This window comes from Stegodyphus dumicola, chromosome 10 (assembly GCF_044657685.1).
Source record: "Stegodyphus dumicola isolate Sdum_Otavi_A_Nest chromosome 10, ASM4465768v1".
NCBI lineage: Eukaryota > Metazoa > Arthropoda > Arachnida > Araneae > Eresidae > Stegodyphus > Stegodyphus dumicola.
The window spans coordinates 96,435,169-96,453,566 of record NC_140777.1 but is presented as its reverse complement, the minus strand read 5'-3'; the positions used below and the strand labels follow the sequence as shown (position 1 = coordinate 96,453,566).

At 33.4% G+C, this 18,398-nt stretch overlaps 1 protein-coding gene across 1 annotated transcript in view; it reads right to left on the bottom strand.

Annotated features, from left to right (window-relative positions):
* The window catches only part of LOC118201522 (uncharacterized), a 236,963-nt gene that overhangs the window by 50,867 nt on the left and 167,698 nt on the right, over nt 1–18,398 (bottom strand). The window contains exons 21-23 of the mRNA XM_085825294.1: nt 17,297–17,540; nt 2,366–2,546; nt 1,246–1,471 (exon numbers count right to left, since the gene is read on the bottom strand). Of these exons, the coding sequence (XP_085681420.1) occupies nt 1,246–1,471; nt 2,366–2,546; nt 17,297–17,540 (651 nt within the window). The remainder of the gene's footprint in view (nt 1–1,245; nt 1,472–2,365; nt 2,547–17,296; nt 17,541–18,398) is intronic.

Sequence of the window (18,398 nt, the reverse complement as noted above, 5' to 3'; positions counted from 1 at the left end):
AGTCCTGCTATGAATATACTATGAAAGAAAAGGTGAAAGAGCAGCATCAGTTATTAAAATTTATAACATGAAAAATGCAGTGTTGGATTGATTAAAAAAGTGTGGATTAAAATATATCATAACATCAGAAGTGCTCCGATCACGGAAAAAGTGTTCTCGATAACATGCGTTCATTATTACACTGAAGAAGACCGAAAATGCCCTAAATGTTTGCATTGAAGATAACACTGGCAAAAAGAAACTTTTGTCTAAATTCTCTTATAATCTGAGAAAAGCGAAGAATCTTTATGAACAATAAGTGAATCATTCTTTATGAAAGTAACCATTCATTTCTCGCAAGTAAATCCTGATTTGAAAAGTTTAAAAGTCCTTTTTGCCTCATAACATTAAGCTAACATATAATTTCTCTATGTGGATAAAAAATTTAAAGACAAAAATAGGATATAAACTAAAACAAGTACACAAAAGTAGTAGTAGTTTTAGAACAAGTACACAAAAGTAGTAGTAGTTTTTTGACTAGTGGATATAAGCTCTATTAGTGGAATCATCAAACTATTAAAAGACATTCACAACTTAATTTAAAAATTTATCAAATAATGCCTCTGAAAACGGACAACTCCAGATATCTAGAACTACATTTCACAATAGTCTCTGATAATTTATATTATTAACATGCTTTAAATATTGGTTTGCACTTTGATGTTATATATTTATTTTTAATCTTTTGTGTATGAAATAACTAACATCAAAAGTCTAAATTCAGTATTAACAGCTAGATCTTCTTTCTTTGATTTCTAACTTCCTAGTGCTGCATATAGTTTGACTCACCTCGAGCACTACATATTTTATAAATAGCTCAGCTACACTTTCCTTTTTAACTGAAAAATTTCTGTTAATAAAATTTTAACAAATTTGTATATTATCTCAAGCAGTATCTGCAGATAGTAATAACGTTTTATCTTATAAAGAAATTTCTTCCTAGAATTTTTGTTTATAGAATTGCATACATTTCTCTTACATTAATATAGATTGGAGATTCTTTGTTTGAAAAAATTTTATGCACCTGAAATTAGAAATTAAACTTTCGAAAATGGAAATAAATTATTTCATCGATTTCAACAGCTTGTGTCATTATTAACTTGGAATTTACACATTGTTAATTTAAATCCAAGTACCAAAGTGATAGCAACTAAACTGAGCATGCAAAATCAATTTGTTTGTTTCAATTGCTCTTATTATACTTACCTTGACTGTTAACTACAAACATAATATAATCTATAGGTCCACAATTAACTATTGTTTCAGCAGTTTCAGGATTGGCTGACGGTTCCTCTCTGTAGTTTTGGAGACAAAGAACTCTGTAAGGTGTAGTGGCGTTTATTTCTCCTCTGCCGAAACCCCTTTCGTTGCGAGGATCAGCTATTAATCTAACCACAATAGTAGCTGAGTCGGAGAATAAGAATTGCGGTATCTGAAATATATATATCAAAATTAAATGCTGTCTTTATTTTATTAACAAATTGCAAGAGAGAGAAAGAAAGAGCATATAGATTTGATTTAATTTAATAAGTGTAATGCAAGGTATTTAAATGAAAAGCACCTAAAATGAATAAATATTTAATACATGTGATTTGTACGTTTGCGCAGAAAAGTGTTCTGAATATTTTTTCATCATTTGCTTACATGCATGATTAGATTATTTTGACTGTCACGCGAGTGCGTTATTCTAGTGGTTGTAGATGAACTCAGTGACGACGCAGATACTGCAAAGAATATTGTAAAGTGAACAGAAACCTAGCTGGCAATATTCATAACGAAACTTCCCTCATCTAAGACGAACTCAAGTATTTTTTCGTATTATTGAATAGCAATGCTAGATAATGTGGCTTCAGTCTCTAAATTATATTTATTTATTTTGTATAACTTCAAGCAAAAACATTGTTAAGTATTTATAAACATTGTTTATTTTACCTTCTTTATTTTAAAACATTAATTTATACTCTTTTTAATTTAAGCACACATGTTGTTGACTTTCCAGGATTGAATTCTAGAAGTCTCGTTTATTAACGTTAACAGAAAATTTAACTTTAAATTTAACTTAACAATTTTAAATTTATTTGTCCTGTAATTCAGATAAAATGAGAAATTGAAATGAATTTTGAATATTTATTAATCGAACAAAAGTGTCCCTAGATGTACAAAAGAAGAAATATTTTCCGTTTAATTGAGGATTAAGGTGTTATTGATGGATGCTAAGATAGTACCATTCTCAAGTATATTAGCTCTCGAGTAAAATTTGTAGGATTCGTTTAATACGATTAAAACTGTGAGCCGAAATGATAAAATATTTCGTTTGAATTTTTACCATTATGTCTAATCCTCCAAATTCTGGATTAAATTTCACTGTGCCATCAACTGTCGCGTTGTTGAAAATAGATGAATCATATACTACATAAGGAGGGAGATACAAACGAATAGTCGCATTGATTGGTTCTGCTGTAGATTGAGTCGTGTGGACTGCTGTCACTGTTACATTGATGTGATCGCTGAAATTCAAGGAAAAAAAACTGTTAGTAAAAAAATATTTGTCAGTGCAATGTATAGGCTGCTATTAGATTTAATAAATTTATAATTTAAATGGTGTTTCAAACAAGAAGATAATTTTGAAACATGATCGAATGCTCATATGACAATTTTGAAACATGATTGAACATTCACAGTTTTCATTTAAATTTCAGGTCAGTGTTTCTTCTGAATATTGTATTGTTCTCTGTAAGTTTCGTTAAGTCTGGATGAAAACACTGCATATTATAAGGGGAAAAAACATGACAAAGAATTGCAAAATTTAAAAATAAATTTTATAGCTTCGTTAATATACGTCTTAATTTAACGAAAATGTACGCGAATATTGCATATAGCAGGGTTTCTTAAACTTTTTTCACTGAGATATTTTTCGCGACCCCCTGGACCCCATAATATTTAGCAAAAATTTGGTGGGACCCCATAAGTATTGCGCAAACCCGACACACGTGTGAATGAAACTGTCAATTTTTTTACTTGTACTGTAATATATTATCGCAGTTTTAGATCATTAACTTTAATTTCTAATTTTAAGACATAGAACAATGTGAAAGTTTTAAATAAGTAGCAGACGAAATGACGGAGTGACGTGTAAAGGAAGGAAAATGAACATACTATAAAAAGAATGCGTCGAAATGTTTTCGTTTTTTTTTCTATGTTTGTATTGTCTTATCCATATCTATTTTCAGATACATTGTGTAAAAATATTTGGTAATTGTAAAATTATTATAATAAGTTAAAGAAATATCAAAACTGCTAACCCCTGCTGCTGGCACCGCGACCCACAGTTTAAGAAACCCTTGTAAAATATTTTGCGAAAGTTACAGATAATTTTTATGACGCAGGATGATCAAAAATATTTTTTTATTCTTTATCATTTTGCTGTTAATTCTCTAAAATGCACTCGTGAACTCGAAAGTGTGAGCTCAAGCATGTCATTTACAAAACCGCAGTTACAGAATAATTTTCCAAGTATTTCTCTAGAAATTCGAAAAAATATCTAAATTCTAAGGTGCCCGGGGATTTTTGGCTATATAGTGCATTAATTATACTCATTTTTAATCAATATTACTCCAAAAAAATTTCATTCTACAAAATGGTTTTGACTAAGTTTTTAAATGCAGATCTTTTCGAATTAAAAAAATGTGTATAACTTTAAAAAAAATAGGCCTTTTGTTCTTCTAGAATTTAGAAAAGGGAAAGCTAATTTTAGCGCAAAATTCTTTTCTTTAACTTTTCAAGTTCTGTTTAAATCACAAATTAATATATTCCTTACGCATTCCTCATTAAATAATCTAAATAATATGATTAATCTACGGAATGAAATTTATCTAATATGCATACCCCCCCCCCGAAAAAAAAAGAGAGAGAGAGAGAGAGAACAATTCTCTATCTGCCTTTCTACTGGGCCGATTGACGAAATTCATCTTTCGTTTTTCCTGTCTAGAAAGCGCGACTTACGATATAAATTAAATTGATATATAGTCCTATTCTAGCATATGCATTTTGACACAGAATGAATATTTTCTTAAAATGGCTTACCAATTTTTTTTCCATATTCGATACTACAACTCAAATTATGCCTAATTACCCCATTTGTAACGTTCAATGAGAAACTTTAGGAGAAATTCGAAAATTTACCTTGGTCCACTATTTTCAGTTTGCACCAATCTGAAAAGCTCTTTTCAATTTCTCAGAATAATTCACTTGGCGATATTCTTAATTTATGACAGCCTATTTCACTTTTCCTTTCATTGTACACATGCAAAAAAAGGGCATAGTCTTTCCCCTTCAAATATTTTCTTTATACTATAATTTTTAATCACCGTTGCTAGATTATTTTTCCCATTTTAGAATTTCATTTTGATTGTTTGATATGCATGGATGAATTATATTTCTTCAAATAGTTACTTTAAAATTTTCTATTCATTCATTCGATATATGTATTTTAAGTATATTTATTAATATAAGTTTTTGAGAATTAAAATTTATTTATTTAAACTGCATTTCTTTCTAAAGAATACTTTTTGATCAGATTATGCAGCATTTGAAACTGCATATATTGAAAGAAAAAATATAGTAAAACAGTTAATACGTCTTTCAGTGCACCCTTCTGCATAAATGAGTAAGATGTGTAGGATGAGTTGCATTAATATATTATTAATACATTATATAATTTTATCACTGTGTCATTGTTTTACACGATTTTATCATCCTCCTTTTAGTTTCTTAAAATGTTATTCATATTTTAATCACATAGTTTATTTTTAAACCTGGAAGAATCTAATATCAAAAGTTAAATAACACAAGATTAAATAAAAGTAATTTTAAAATTATTTTTTCTTTTTAATGCCCTGCCATATTCTTCAACCATTCTGCAAATATATAAAAAACATCCACTTTTTTTTGATCGCTAAATACCACAAATATTTTCGAAATCTCTCGGTATTTCTGGCTTTCATATCAGTAAAGGTTGTAGAGACATTAGGTTAATTGGAAAAGCCAGAGAGATGAAAAACATGCAGAGCCTTCGTCGGGAATCGAAACACGGACCTCTGAAATACCGCCTCAGTGTGCTGACCACTACACCACGAAGGCACTCTAAGAAGGTGGGAGAAATACCTCATATACTCTCCCTTTTAAAGGGCGACTGGGGTTTTTAGATGACTTAATCGCCAAATCCTGTGTGGAGAGACATCCTACACAACCCTTTTAGTTCGGGCGCCACTATAGAGACATTGGGTACTTTTTTGGAAGCAAGAGATGAAAAATTTGCAGAGCCTTTGCCGGAAATCGAACCACGGACCTCTGAAATACCGGCTCAGTGTGTTAACTACTAAACCACGAAGGCACACTAAGAAGATGGGAGAAATACATAATAAGATATCGCCTTCCGTTTCATTAGCATTTGGTTAGAGTAAAATAGGGAAGCGATATTTACCCTGATATTTAACGTCTTTGGAGGCTAGGCATGGGATGAAAGGCAAGACTGGTTTCTTTAACACTAAAAATGTTTTTATCTGATACGCATATACTTTGTAGGGATTATATTAATTTTAACTAACATTTATTTTAAGTTTAAGCTGTCTTTCCTGTCAAGCCTTTACTTTTCCCTGGAATTGCCAATGCCAGAGTATGTAAACCGTAGTAGAACGCGCAGAGTATTCAAATTTTAGCAGAAGTAATTTAGTTTAAATAGAAGGGAAACGAGATTGTAGGCGCGCTTCTTGAATCACGAGTGTTAAATATTTGCATAATCGCCTGTAGTAACGGCAACCGCCGTCAATAAAAGGAGGTGCTTTACTTAGTGGCACCGCAGTTCATTTTAGATCAAACCAGAATAGACCTGCCCGGGGGAGAAGCCAGGGGATGAGAGATTCCGGTTCCCGTCTTGTTCCGGTTCCAGTCCTGTTCCGGTTCCCGTCCTGTTCCGGTTCCCGTCTTGTTCAGGATCCAGTCCTGTTCCGGTTCCCGTCTTGTTCCGGTTCCCGTCCTGTTCCGGTTCCCGTCTTGTTCCGGATCCAGTCCTGTTCCAGTTCCAGTTCGGCCGTTTAAGTCCAAAACACGTAGGAGCGGAAGTCTGAATCCAGCGAATGGAGATATATGCCGAAAGGGCTATATGGATTTTGTCTTTTAAAAGAAAGTGTTCTTCACCGTTCCGGCATAGCTGTTAAAGCATTATGAATATTTCCACCTAAGATGTTAAGTTTTCGTTTATGATGCTAAGTTTTCATCGTTGTTGAAGTTCCAGTTAAATAAACCTTTAAGTTTTAGACAAGGTTTTTGTGTTCTTCAGATATTTTAGATTCGAAGTCATATATATCATGTAAGATTTATCGGAAAAATCAACATTTGGCGCCAAGCGACAGGACATTGTCTGCAAGGTAAGCGACTTTTTTATTTTTGAATCATGGAAGTCTTAAAGTTAGCACGAACTCAATATAGAAGACTATTTAGCAAGGCGTGTAATGAATTTGACAATGAAGAAACTAAATTTAATCAGGAAGAAAAATTAATTAAAATAAAAGTTATTGCCGAGAAAGCTAAAGTTTTGTTTGATACTGAAATGAAAATACGAGAATTAATGTTTAAAGAAATTACAGATGAGACTTTACTTATTAAGGAAATAGATGAATCTGAATTATATTTTGATAGGTGGAAACTAAAAGATCTTACTTCTGGTACCCCGAATGTAACTTTAATCGATCCATCCTTTGTTCAGAATAAAATGTTACATTATCCGAAGATTAAATTGCCTATCTTTGACGGCAACGTGAAGAAATGGCTAGGATTTTGGGGGCAATTCCAAAAGATTGATAAAGATCCTACATTAGATAATAATGATAAATTTGCTTATTTGGCACATGCTATGGAGAAGAATTCTCCAGCAGAGGAAATAGTTAAAAGCTTTCCGCCATCTGGCGATAGTTACAAGAGCGCAATTGAAGCATTGCAGACGCGTTTTGGTAACAAAGAATTACTAACGGACATTTATATTCGTGATTTGTTAAACTTTGTTATTCAAAAACAAGATACACGCTCTTTGCGGAAATTATACGATGAACTCGAATCTAATCTAAGAGCCTTGGAGATATTGGGAATAAATAGAGGCAAATATTGCGCGATATTATATCCATTGGTAGAATCAGCATTGCCGAATGAAGTCTTAAAAACGTGGGAGAGACTTAGGTTTTCGCGTAAAGGATCAGAAAATTTAACCGGCGAAAACGCCGAGTTAAGAGAAAGGGAATCTGACCTTGAGCGCCTTTTATGTTTCTTGCGCGGTGAAGTTGAAAGTGAGGAAAGAATTTCTTTAGCAGCTAAATCTTTCAATGTTTTCGATCGATTGGCTCACGGTAATAAGAAAGGAAATTTGGGTTTGAAGATAAGAGAACCTCACTTAAAACCTACGGCAGCTGAACTGTTTACTTCTTCTCATGAAGCTAGAAAAGGCTGCATATTTTGTTCCAGTATAAATCATGGTTTTGCGGAATGTTTTCAGGCGCGTAACTTATCGTTATCGGAGAGAGAAGTTTTGGTCCAAAGGACACGCTCTTGTTACCTGTGTCTGAAATCTGGACATTCTGTCAGGAGGTGTAGATTAAAAACAGTTTGTTTTACATGCGGTAAAAGGCATCATTTTTTCTATGTAAGGGCCATTCACAAATGAGTGAGACAAGGGCAACGGAACAGCCTCCAAATCAGGCTGAAACACTCGCCAACATTTCTTCAAGGTCTCCTAAAGTTTTGCTGCAAACAATAAGAGTAATAATTAAAGGAGATAAAAAATCTCGTTCGGCTCGAGCTATAATTGATACTGGTTCTCAAAGGTCATATATTCTGCAAAGCGCAGCTCAAGATATGGGTTATAGGTATACGGTAAAGGAATACCTTAGCCACGCGTTATTTGGCGGTACGACAACCAGTTTGTGTGAACATAAAGTTTACAAAATTCATTTATCTAATACGTCTGGCTCGTACAGTTGTAATTTTGATACGTTAAGTCAGCCTGTTATTTGTAATAATATACCTTCTATTGGACAAGGAATATGGCTTAAAGAGCTTGCTGACTGTGGAATAAGTTTAACAGATCGTTTAGAAGGACCTATAGAAATTTTAATAGGAGCCAATGTTGCAGGACGATTATTAACGGGAAATCGTAAACAAATTTCAAACGGTCTTGTAGCTATTGAGACAAAATTAGGATGGACGGTTATGGGAAAAACCGGGTATGAATAGTGAAGGTTCAACATTCTTAGTTACTTCAATGTTGAATAAAGAGGCTTGTATTTCTGATTTATGGGCCCTCGACTCGCTTGGTATTACGAACCCATCTGAACAAAAGAGTAAATTGGAATTGTATGAGGCTACCAGGCAACATTTTCTTGATACTGTAAAAATAGAAGATAAGCGCTTTGTAGTGTCTTTGCCTTGGTTGGAAGGGCACCCTCCCCTGTCGGATAATTTTGAGTTATCGCTTAAAAGGTTGCACGGTACGATTAGGCAACTTGAACAAAAGAGGATTAATAGAACAAAAGAGGAACAAAAGAGTAATACTTGAACTGGATAATCTTCGCCAAGAGTATGAAAATATATTCCAAGAATGGCTCAAAGAGGGCATAATAGAGGAAGTACCCGTAAATGAATTGGATTTACCCCATCATTATTTGCCACATAGACATGTTGTTAAGAAACATAGTACTACGAAGTTACGGCCAGTATTTGACGCTTCGTCTAAAGCAAAGGGTTCTCCGAGTCTTAACGATTGTCTTGAAAAGGGATTAAACCTTAATGCATTTATTCCTACAATCTTAAATAGATTTCGCCAAGAAAAAATAGGGGTTATTTCTGATATTCGTAAGGCCTTTCTACAAATTGGCCTGAATTCTAGTGACAGAAACTTCCTCCGATTTCTTTGGATAAAGGGTGAAGATGGCTTGAAGCATTTTCGTCATTGTCGAGTCGTATTTGGTGTAACCAGTAGTCCATTTTTACTTGGAGCTGTTATTAAATATTACCTAAATTCAATTTTAGAGAAAAATGATGCAGATGTAAAATATCCTTCCGGCATTATTGTTAGATTAATGAATAGTTTCTATGTTGATAACTGTGTAACAAGTGTCGGAAGTGAAGATGAATTACAGCGCTTCATGAAAGTATCTTCAGATGTTATGGCAGAACGAAAATTTGAATTACGGGGTTGGGAATATACCGACTGTAGTTTAGAAACCGAAACTATTGCGAATGTATTAGGTTCATTATGGGAAAGACAAGGCCATACTCTTCAAATAAATGTTGCTAATTTACAAAATCTTTGTTTCGAGAAAGTCACGAAAAGAAGTATTTTGGCAATAGCCCATAAAGTATTTGATCCCATCGGTATAACATGTCCAGTCCTTATATTACCCAAGATGTTATTACAGCGTACATGGGAAACAAAAGTAAAATGGGACGAAGTTAATACAGAAATTAAAAGTAAAGGTACTTTTCCGTTTTGCCGGCGCAAACGATAAAGTCGCCAATAATGGTTTAACTGATGCCAGACGGAATATCTTCGCTGGTAACCTTTTACGCCTCAGTTTCAAAACAAGTTGAAGCCATTTCTTATCAGATTGTTTCTTTCAATACTGGCATACAATAATATAGAATTTTTACATGATATTTAAATTTTATCCCCTAAGACAATTCACGGTAATTAAGTCAATTAGAACGCAATTACACCGCTCATCCGAAGGCGAAATCAAGTGTTAAATTCATCAATTCTAATGAGAATGCACTAGCGAAGTAAAGCACTGCGGTTTTACATAATTTCTGAGTAAGCTATTCGTACGAATTGAAATAATTCTTGCATTTAAACTTGTATTCCAAATTAAGATTTAACTTGAAATTAATGTAGATAATTACTGAGAGAATTAGATTTTAGTAGCGTAGTTTACGTGAGATGAGATCACTTGGGGTCACGTGATACGAACCGGTGAATCAGGATTTTGAACCATGAAATCATAGTAAATTCTTAAATTAATGTCTTTACAAATTTATTGTCTTTATTTATTGGCTTTTTACAAAATTTTAAACCATATTAAAATGTTTATGCCTTCAAAATAAAAAAAAAATTCTTAGAATAACTATTTTTTATGTGTATACTGTATGTTGTCGCCAACAACGTCTGCTTGGCGAGATTTGCGCCGGCGAAACGGAAAAGTACCAAAGTAAATTTTTGAAATGGGTAAAAGACATTTCTCTTTTGAAAAACATTAAAATTCCAAGGTGGATACGATATCAGCCAAAACAGTGTTCAATACATGTTTTCTGTGACGCAAGTCAAGCAGCGTATGCGGCAGTAGTTTTCATTCGTGTAGAAGAACCTGAATCAGTTAAAGTCCAGTTGCTTCAGGCTAGGTCTAGAGTTTCCCCTTGTGGTAAAAAGGAAACGACTATTATAAGATTAGAATTGTTAGCAGCAACTATTGCATCTCGTCTTGCTGCAGACGTTCTAAAAGACTTTGAGGCCAGAAGTACATTTTTCTGGACAGATTCAACTACTGTCCTTGCATGGATAAAAAGGGAAGAAGTATGGGGGACATTTGTACAAAATAGAGTACAGGAAATAGGGCTTTTGACACGTGTGGGGGATTGGAGGCATATACCTGGTCACCTTAACCCTGCAGATCTTCCAAGTAGAGGGTGTTCAGTTCGCCAACTCTCCCGGTCAAAACGGTGGGAGGGTCCGAGCTGGTTTTTAAAATCCGAAGAAAATTGGCCGAGTGCCGAATTTATAACTGATGAAGCGGAAATAGCCAGGGAGAAAAAAAAGGCAGTGGTTTCATCTCTAGTGTCTACTGAAAGGTTTAATTTGAGTGAGCGATTTTCTAGCTATCGAAAAACAGTTAGAGTTGTTGGTTGGATTCAACGATTTTTCTTTAATTGCAGAAATATGAAAAAAAGGAAAGGAGAACTCACTGTTGATGAAATTGATTTTGCAGAAAAGGTTGTTATTCGCTTGATTCAGTCGGAATCTTTTCAGGATATAAAAGACGCACGCTTACGAACTCTTAGTCCATTTTATGATGCGGGAATTCTAAGAATTAAAACTGGTGCGTTTCGAAGAGATGACACGTTAGAGTTTAGAACACCTATAATATTACCAGGAGAACATCCATTAAATAGGAATTTAATTATGGAAGAACATAAAAAGAAAGGACACGCAGGTGTACAATATATACTGAATACCTTAAGGGAAAGGTTTTGGTTGTTATCTGGCAGAAGAACTGTGCGTTCTGTTTTGAGTAAATGCATTACTTGCAAGAGATATTCTGCTGTACCTGTTGACCACATATCAGCCCCACCGCCAATAGAGCGAGTAAATGATTCAGCAGTATTTCAAGTAACGGGTATAGACCTTTGTGGTCTTTTATTGTTGAGAAACAAAGAAAAGGCATGGATTTGTGTTTTTACATGCGCCGTTTATAGAGCGGTCCATTTGGAGTTGCTGACTTCTCTATCTACAGAAGTGTTTCTTCAGGCTTTTCATCGGTTCGTGTCGCGAAGAGGTAAACCCACAACTGTGTACAGTGATAATGGAACTAATTTTGTAGGAGCTTCAAATGCATTCAAATTAATAGATTTTGAACAAATTAATCGGCAGGCAGCCAATGAGCGAAAAACATGGAAATTTATTCCCCCTGGTGCTCCATGGTGGGGTGGTTGGTGGGAACGTCTGATCGGAATGATGAAGCAAGTCCTTAAAAAAGTTCTTAAACATGCTTGTTTAAATTATGAAGAAATGTACACGATACTGTGTGACTGTGAAGCGATTCTTAATGACCGACCGTTGACAGTAATTCCTTCCGATCCTGAATTTAAAGCTTTAACTCCTGCCGACTTTTTAAAAGAAATTAGAACTAGTAGTTTGCGGGATATAAAATTCGGTATTAAATCAAGTAATTTACAAAAAAGATTTCAGTATATTCAAACTGTACGAGAAGCATTTAAAAATAGATTTCGTAAAGAATATTTGGGAATTCTCAAGGTTTCGCATAAAAGAGCTGAAAGGAAAGTTACTATTAAATTAGATGATATTGTTTTGATCGGTAGTAGTGACAAAAGACTTTTTTGGCAACTTGGTCGTGTCACAGAACTACTTCCAGGACCTGATGGAATAAATCGGCTTGCAAGAGTAAAGACCCGAAATGGAATTTTGCTTAGAGCGGTTCGAACTCTGTATCCTTTAGAGGTAATGCAAAATGATGTACCCGTGAAGCTGCAGAATGAAAAACAAGATTCGTTGTCTGAACTTAAACTCAACGTAGATGATAAATCTGTAAGACCTGTAACACGATCTGGTAGAACTGTAACTCCGCCAGACAGACTGGCATATTAAGGCTTTTAGCATTGTTTTACTTTGTTGTGAAAGTTCACTTTTTTTTCCTCCTTAGGTGGAAGGATGTTAAATATTTGCATAATCGCCTGTAGTAACGGCAACAGCCGTCAATAAAAGGAGTTGCTTTACTTAGAGGCACCGCAGTTCATTTTAGTTCGAGCCAGAATAGACCTGCCCGGGGGAGAAGCCAGGGGATGATGGATTCCGGTTCCCGTCTTGTTCCGGTTCCAGTCCTGTTCTGGTTCCCGTCTTGTTCCGGTTCCCGTCCTGTTCCGGTTCCCGTCTTGTTCCGGATCCAGTCCTGTTCCAGCTCAGTCCGGCCGTTTAAGTCCAAAACAGGTAGGAGCGGAAGTCTGAATCCAGCGAATGGAGATATATGCCGAAAGGGCTAGATGGATTTTGTCTTTTAAAAGAAAGTGTTCTTCACCGTGCCGGCATAGCTGTTAGTTTAAAGCATTTTGAATATTTCCACCTAACATGTAAAGTTTTCGTTTATGATGTTAAGTTTTCATCATTGTTGAAGTTCCACTTAAATAAACCTTTAAGTTTTAGACAAGGTTTTTTGTTCTTCAGAAAATTTTAGATTCGAAGTCAGATATATCACATAGGATTTAGCGGAAAAATCAACAACGAGCGTCGAAAGACTAATTCTGTTATGTTAAAGCCAAAATTTGGCCGAAAGTAAAATAACTTCGTATTCTTGTATTAATGAAAAATTTAGTTTCAGTGCCGCCAGCTTGGCGAACAAAGCGTGATGTAAAATTTTATTTTTATCTTATTCATTTTATGGTAAATTGTAAAAATCATATGTATTAGAATTTTGTAAATATACGTAAATACTTGAAAGTTATGTAAAAGTAGAATTTGGTCTAGACGCATAAAATTTTAGATGCTAAAAGTAAATACTCGAAAGAAATGAATTCAAATTTAAGTATTAAACTGTAGATAAAATCATGCTTTAGACCCAAAGCCTGCATGTCTAAAGATCAATGAGGGGGAATTAGAATGAATGTGTTTTGTAGGGTTCTCCACCTACACTTGAATTTTAAGAATGTTAAACATAGCTCATCGAGTTTCAGTATGTCGGATTAAGGTGTATCAGATTTGGTTGTTGGAATTCTAACAAATCATTGTGGTTAGGGGAAGTGTTGTAATACAAAAACACGAATATTCCCGTTTGACACCACACATGGTGGAGAACCAGGGTAAAGTTAAATTCATGTTTGAATACTTGAATGAATGTGAATTAAGCAGTTAATTAAGGAAAATAAAAGGATCGAAAACGAAAACTTTATCCAGTGTTAAGAAAGTGTAAATCATAATGTATTTAGAAGATACTGATACTTGTTCCTTCCAGATGCTGGAAGGAAGAGAAAAGATTGATTGCTGAAGACCAGAAAGGATCCTGTAAGAAGAGATGGTAATTTTATGTATCTAGAGAAATGATCCTAATTTTTTGAGAAAACAGTTTGTTTTATGTAAACGGGGCTCTTGAGTTTTAGATCAGAATGTGGAAACTTTTTCAACAGGTCGTTTCTAGGACCTGCTTCCAAGTTTACCAAATTCTGGCAGCGGCAAATGTAGGGTTTATATTTATTTTAACTAACATTTATTTTAAGCTATCTTTCCTGTCAAGCCTTTACTTTCCCCTGGAATTGCCAGTGCCAGAGTATGTAAATCGTAGTAGAACGCGCAGAGTATTCAAATTTTAGCAGAAGTAATTGAGTTTAAATAGAAGGGAAACGAGATTGTAGGTGTGCTTCTTGAATCACGAGCGTGAAGGTTGCTTGGTAGAAAGTTTAAGAACCGCGCGTTTCGGCCTGTGTGCCTTCGACAGTTCGTTGAATCTTTCAAATTCTTAATCAGAAAGTTTACTGAATCTCAACTGTATCTTAGAGCGTGGTTAAGATAGTTACAATTATAGAGCTTCGTAGATAGTGACTTCGTTAGTTATGCATCCTGTCATTTATTTTTAGTTGTACTTTTCTATTTTTGTTTAACCCCCCGGTGTGAACGCAACTGTGATTTCTAAAGTGAAATAAAAAGGGAGTTAAACCCTTCTTAAGAGTCTGTGTAATTTCCAGTTCATAGCAGTCACTACTACTGTTGCTGACAAGTTGGGGCCTCCCAACATCCCAACGTCCTAGGATAAATTCTTAAATCTTCAACAAATTCCATCCAATTAAGTTTGACCAAACTGTCAAACTCTTAAAGCTTAGTTTATTTTGTCAAATGCTTAATTTGAAACTCTATATGAAATAAGTATATAGTGCATAGAATTTTCGCTTTTAGTGTAAAAAGCAAACTGAACTTTCCTGCAAGAGGAACTTAGTTTTGAGGAGCGAAAATAATTGCAAGATCTGGAGAACATGAGGGAGGATTTACCACAGAAACTTATTTTTGGCAAGATACAGCTCTACGAAGTTGCTATTGACGGGTGGGAAGATACATGATTATGCAATACAACGCATTTGGACTAATGGTTTCCGACTGAACAGTGCGATCGTGTGCTTAATTCTCAATTCAACTAAACCAAGCATTAAAAATTTCAGAATTCTTTTGACACCTCACATTGTAAAATAAAATTAATGTCACTAAACTAATCTTCTCAGAACCCAGGGAAATTATCTTTAGATGAGGTTTCTAAGAACACTAAAGGAATAGAAAGATAGCAAATACAACTAAACTTTCATTTCCACTATGGCTTGGTAGTTTAGAAAATAACGCCTTAACAAAACTTTGTATTATTTTAATATATTTTAAACATTTCAAAATAGAATTATAAGTTAGGGCCCAATATCCTGGCTTCTAATTTAAGCGGGAAACTGGATACTCATAGTTCCCTACCATTAGATACTCATAATTCCATCAAGACCACTGAATACTAATAATTTGTTCCAAGTTCTTACTTAGGCCAACGTACTGACTGTATTTTCATATATTCTTCATGTGTAATGCGAATGTGAACACGTTTCCCTTAGAAAGTAATCCATGAAAGCATTCCTCTCATTAGGCTGATATCTCTTGTGTCTTTTGTCATAATCAAATAACCTAACGTATGATAATGCAAAGAGATTTTGGAAAAGAAGAGATAACCATAACTTCTGCATAATTTAATTTAATTTAAAATCAAAACAGAGTCAGATTTTTGAATAAAGATTAATGTTTAATTGATGGATTGGATTGCATGATTGCTTAACTGGATTCCTTAAATACTGCATATTTTATTAATTATTTAATATTGTTAATTTACGTATTTACGAAGATTCCATACGCATGTGAGCCATAAAAGTACATTAAGATTTTTTACTTTTGTTGCATGTAATGCTTTAATCTATATTAAAATTTTGACATTCATTCGAGAGTATTAATTCAGGAACCGACACCAGTGTGAAAAGAGTTACCTATTTCGGGAATATCTACTGTTACGGATTCTTCCACATGTAACGTTTTGAGATAGCGGGATTAATTTACTTTTTATTTTAAATTTTATTTTAATCATACAATGAAGCTCCTAAATTGATTACATAATAAAACAAGTTTAATTCCCTGATCATTAATCGATATAATTCTGGTTCATAAAATGCTAAAATTCTTTGAGTTAGTATACTTTTGTCACTTCATTTTTGTATTTTAAGAAACTGAATCTTTTTAATTAATCAATTACACTTTAAAATTTTACTATTAAAATTTTCTGAGTTTTAGAAAATTTGATTTAAATGAACTTGAAGTAAAAACAGCAGGCAATAACATGGCGAAGATAAGAATTTACTTTAACATAAATATATATCTATAAATTGAAATTTGATTCATATTCTTTATAAATTAAAAAATCATTTTTCATATAGTATCAGTAAATATTGATTATGTATCATCAATAAAATTGAAGGAAAAAGTTCCATATGATTAAACATTTATTAGGAAATTAAGGTAAAATATAACTGTGGCAGTTCATTGAAAATCGCAACCTTGTTTGGCGTAATTATTGCTTAAAACAAAAATGCTAAATTTCAAAAGGCTCCAGTATATACTAGAAAATTCAGATTCACGTATACATTAGAAAATTTTGAATAAAAATCTCTAATCTCTGAAGAAACACTTTGAAATATTTCTAACTTAAGGTGATGCAAGCAACTTTATAGGTTATAAACCAAAATAATTTCGAAAATTTTATGAAAATTACTAAAATATGCAAATTTAAAAAATAAATCAGAAAAAAGTGTAAATTTTGTTTGAACTGAATCTAAGTTTTGAGTTGTTAATCAAGTAAGTTTAATAAAAATGAAAAATTAATAAATGTATACCAAATTCAGCTAACACTGAAGAGCTAAAATTTTGAAAAAATTGTTTAAAAACTAATCTTGGGATTTTACAGAGCTTGGCACTTTGGCATAATTTGAAGCGTAGTATTGAAATATGGGAAAAACTCGGTATGTTATTTCGAGAAACTCCGATTTTGTGTCAAAATACCTATGTTAGAAGTACGCTATATGTAAATCTCGTGCTTTCGAGACATGAAAAGTGAAAGTTGAATTTTGTCAATCGACCCAGTAGAACGAGAGATATAGAATTGAGTGGCTGAACCTTAAATCTGTTATACTGAACAACGTAAGTATAAATTCACTATATATGAATGGCAACCAGTTTTAAGTTAAGACGCATTTATTTCTAATCATGTCTTAAAAATGTATTTTAGTCTAAGCATTTATGACTAAAATACATTTTTAAGACAGTTTAGAGATTTACCGCTTAACGCAGAAGATCAACTATCTCTGAAAGCATTTTAGATATGTTTAAAACCGATCGAATACAACAATCATTAGATCCTTTACTTACCCGCTTTGATATGCTTTTGTATTATCAACTAGAACCTTAACATCGAAGTCTGCTCGTTCTGTACCATCTCTTATGACTTCCATAGGCTGCTGAACTTCGATCTTGGATCTTCCTACCTCTGCTTTAAATGTCAGATTAAACACTTTTTTGTGATCCGTGAGAGGATGGTCTGACATCTCAACTTCGACTTCGATAGTTAAATCATCATCACCTTCTTCTGCCATGTTCATTTTATGAGATAAACCTATTTTAAAACTATGTCTAAGAATTATTTGTCACGAATAAGCACATTAAGAGTAACAGTCATTAAAAGTATTGAAAATGCCTAGAAGAGACGTATTTTCGCCTTCATCTTTTGTTTCCAAAATTAAATCTGCAGGAAACCTAGAAGCATTTACATCAAGGAGAAATTCGTAAGTCGTTACGGTGAAGTGCTGAAAACGTATTATAATGATGGGGAAATAAAGCAAAATACGATTAAAAAAGGGTTTCATTCAATACGCTTGTATTCAAAATAGATATAATAATTAAAACACTAAAAGGAGAGGAATTAATTATCATATAGTTAATGGGAATAATCGATAAAATAGTTCCATGTACAGAATTCATCTACAATTTTATATTGCGAATATAAAAGCATGAGGCGTCCATGACAAATTTAACACGATAATGGCTTATACATTTGACAATTAAATTAATCAAATTAAATTAATAGAAAATTTAAAAAGATAATGGCTGATGCATTTAACAGAGCAATTTTATTAAGAGATTTCACTATTAAAGAGCCCCTTGCTGTTATTATTCGGGATATAAAATTGAAAAAGAATTCTATGAATAGAATTATTTAATCTATTATTCCTATTAACTATAATGATACATTATTTCTCTCCTTTTAGTACATTAGTTAAACTACCCCTTTTATATAAAAATCATTTTTAATTGCAGATTATTTTCTATTTTTCAATCTCAACTACACGTTATCAACGAGAAATGCTTAGTCATTATTAAAACACAAGCAGTAAATTATACAAGAATTATAAAACATTACTGAACACCTTTCAGAGATTGAAGAAATCGTTTTGAACTAGTAGTAGTAACAGTT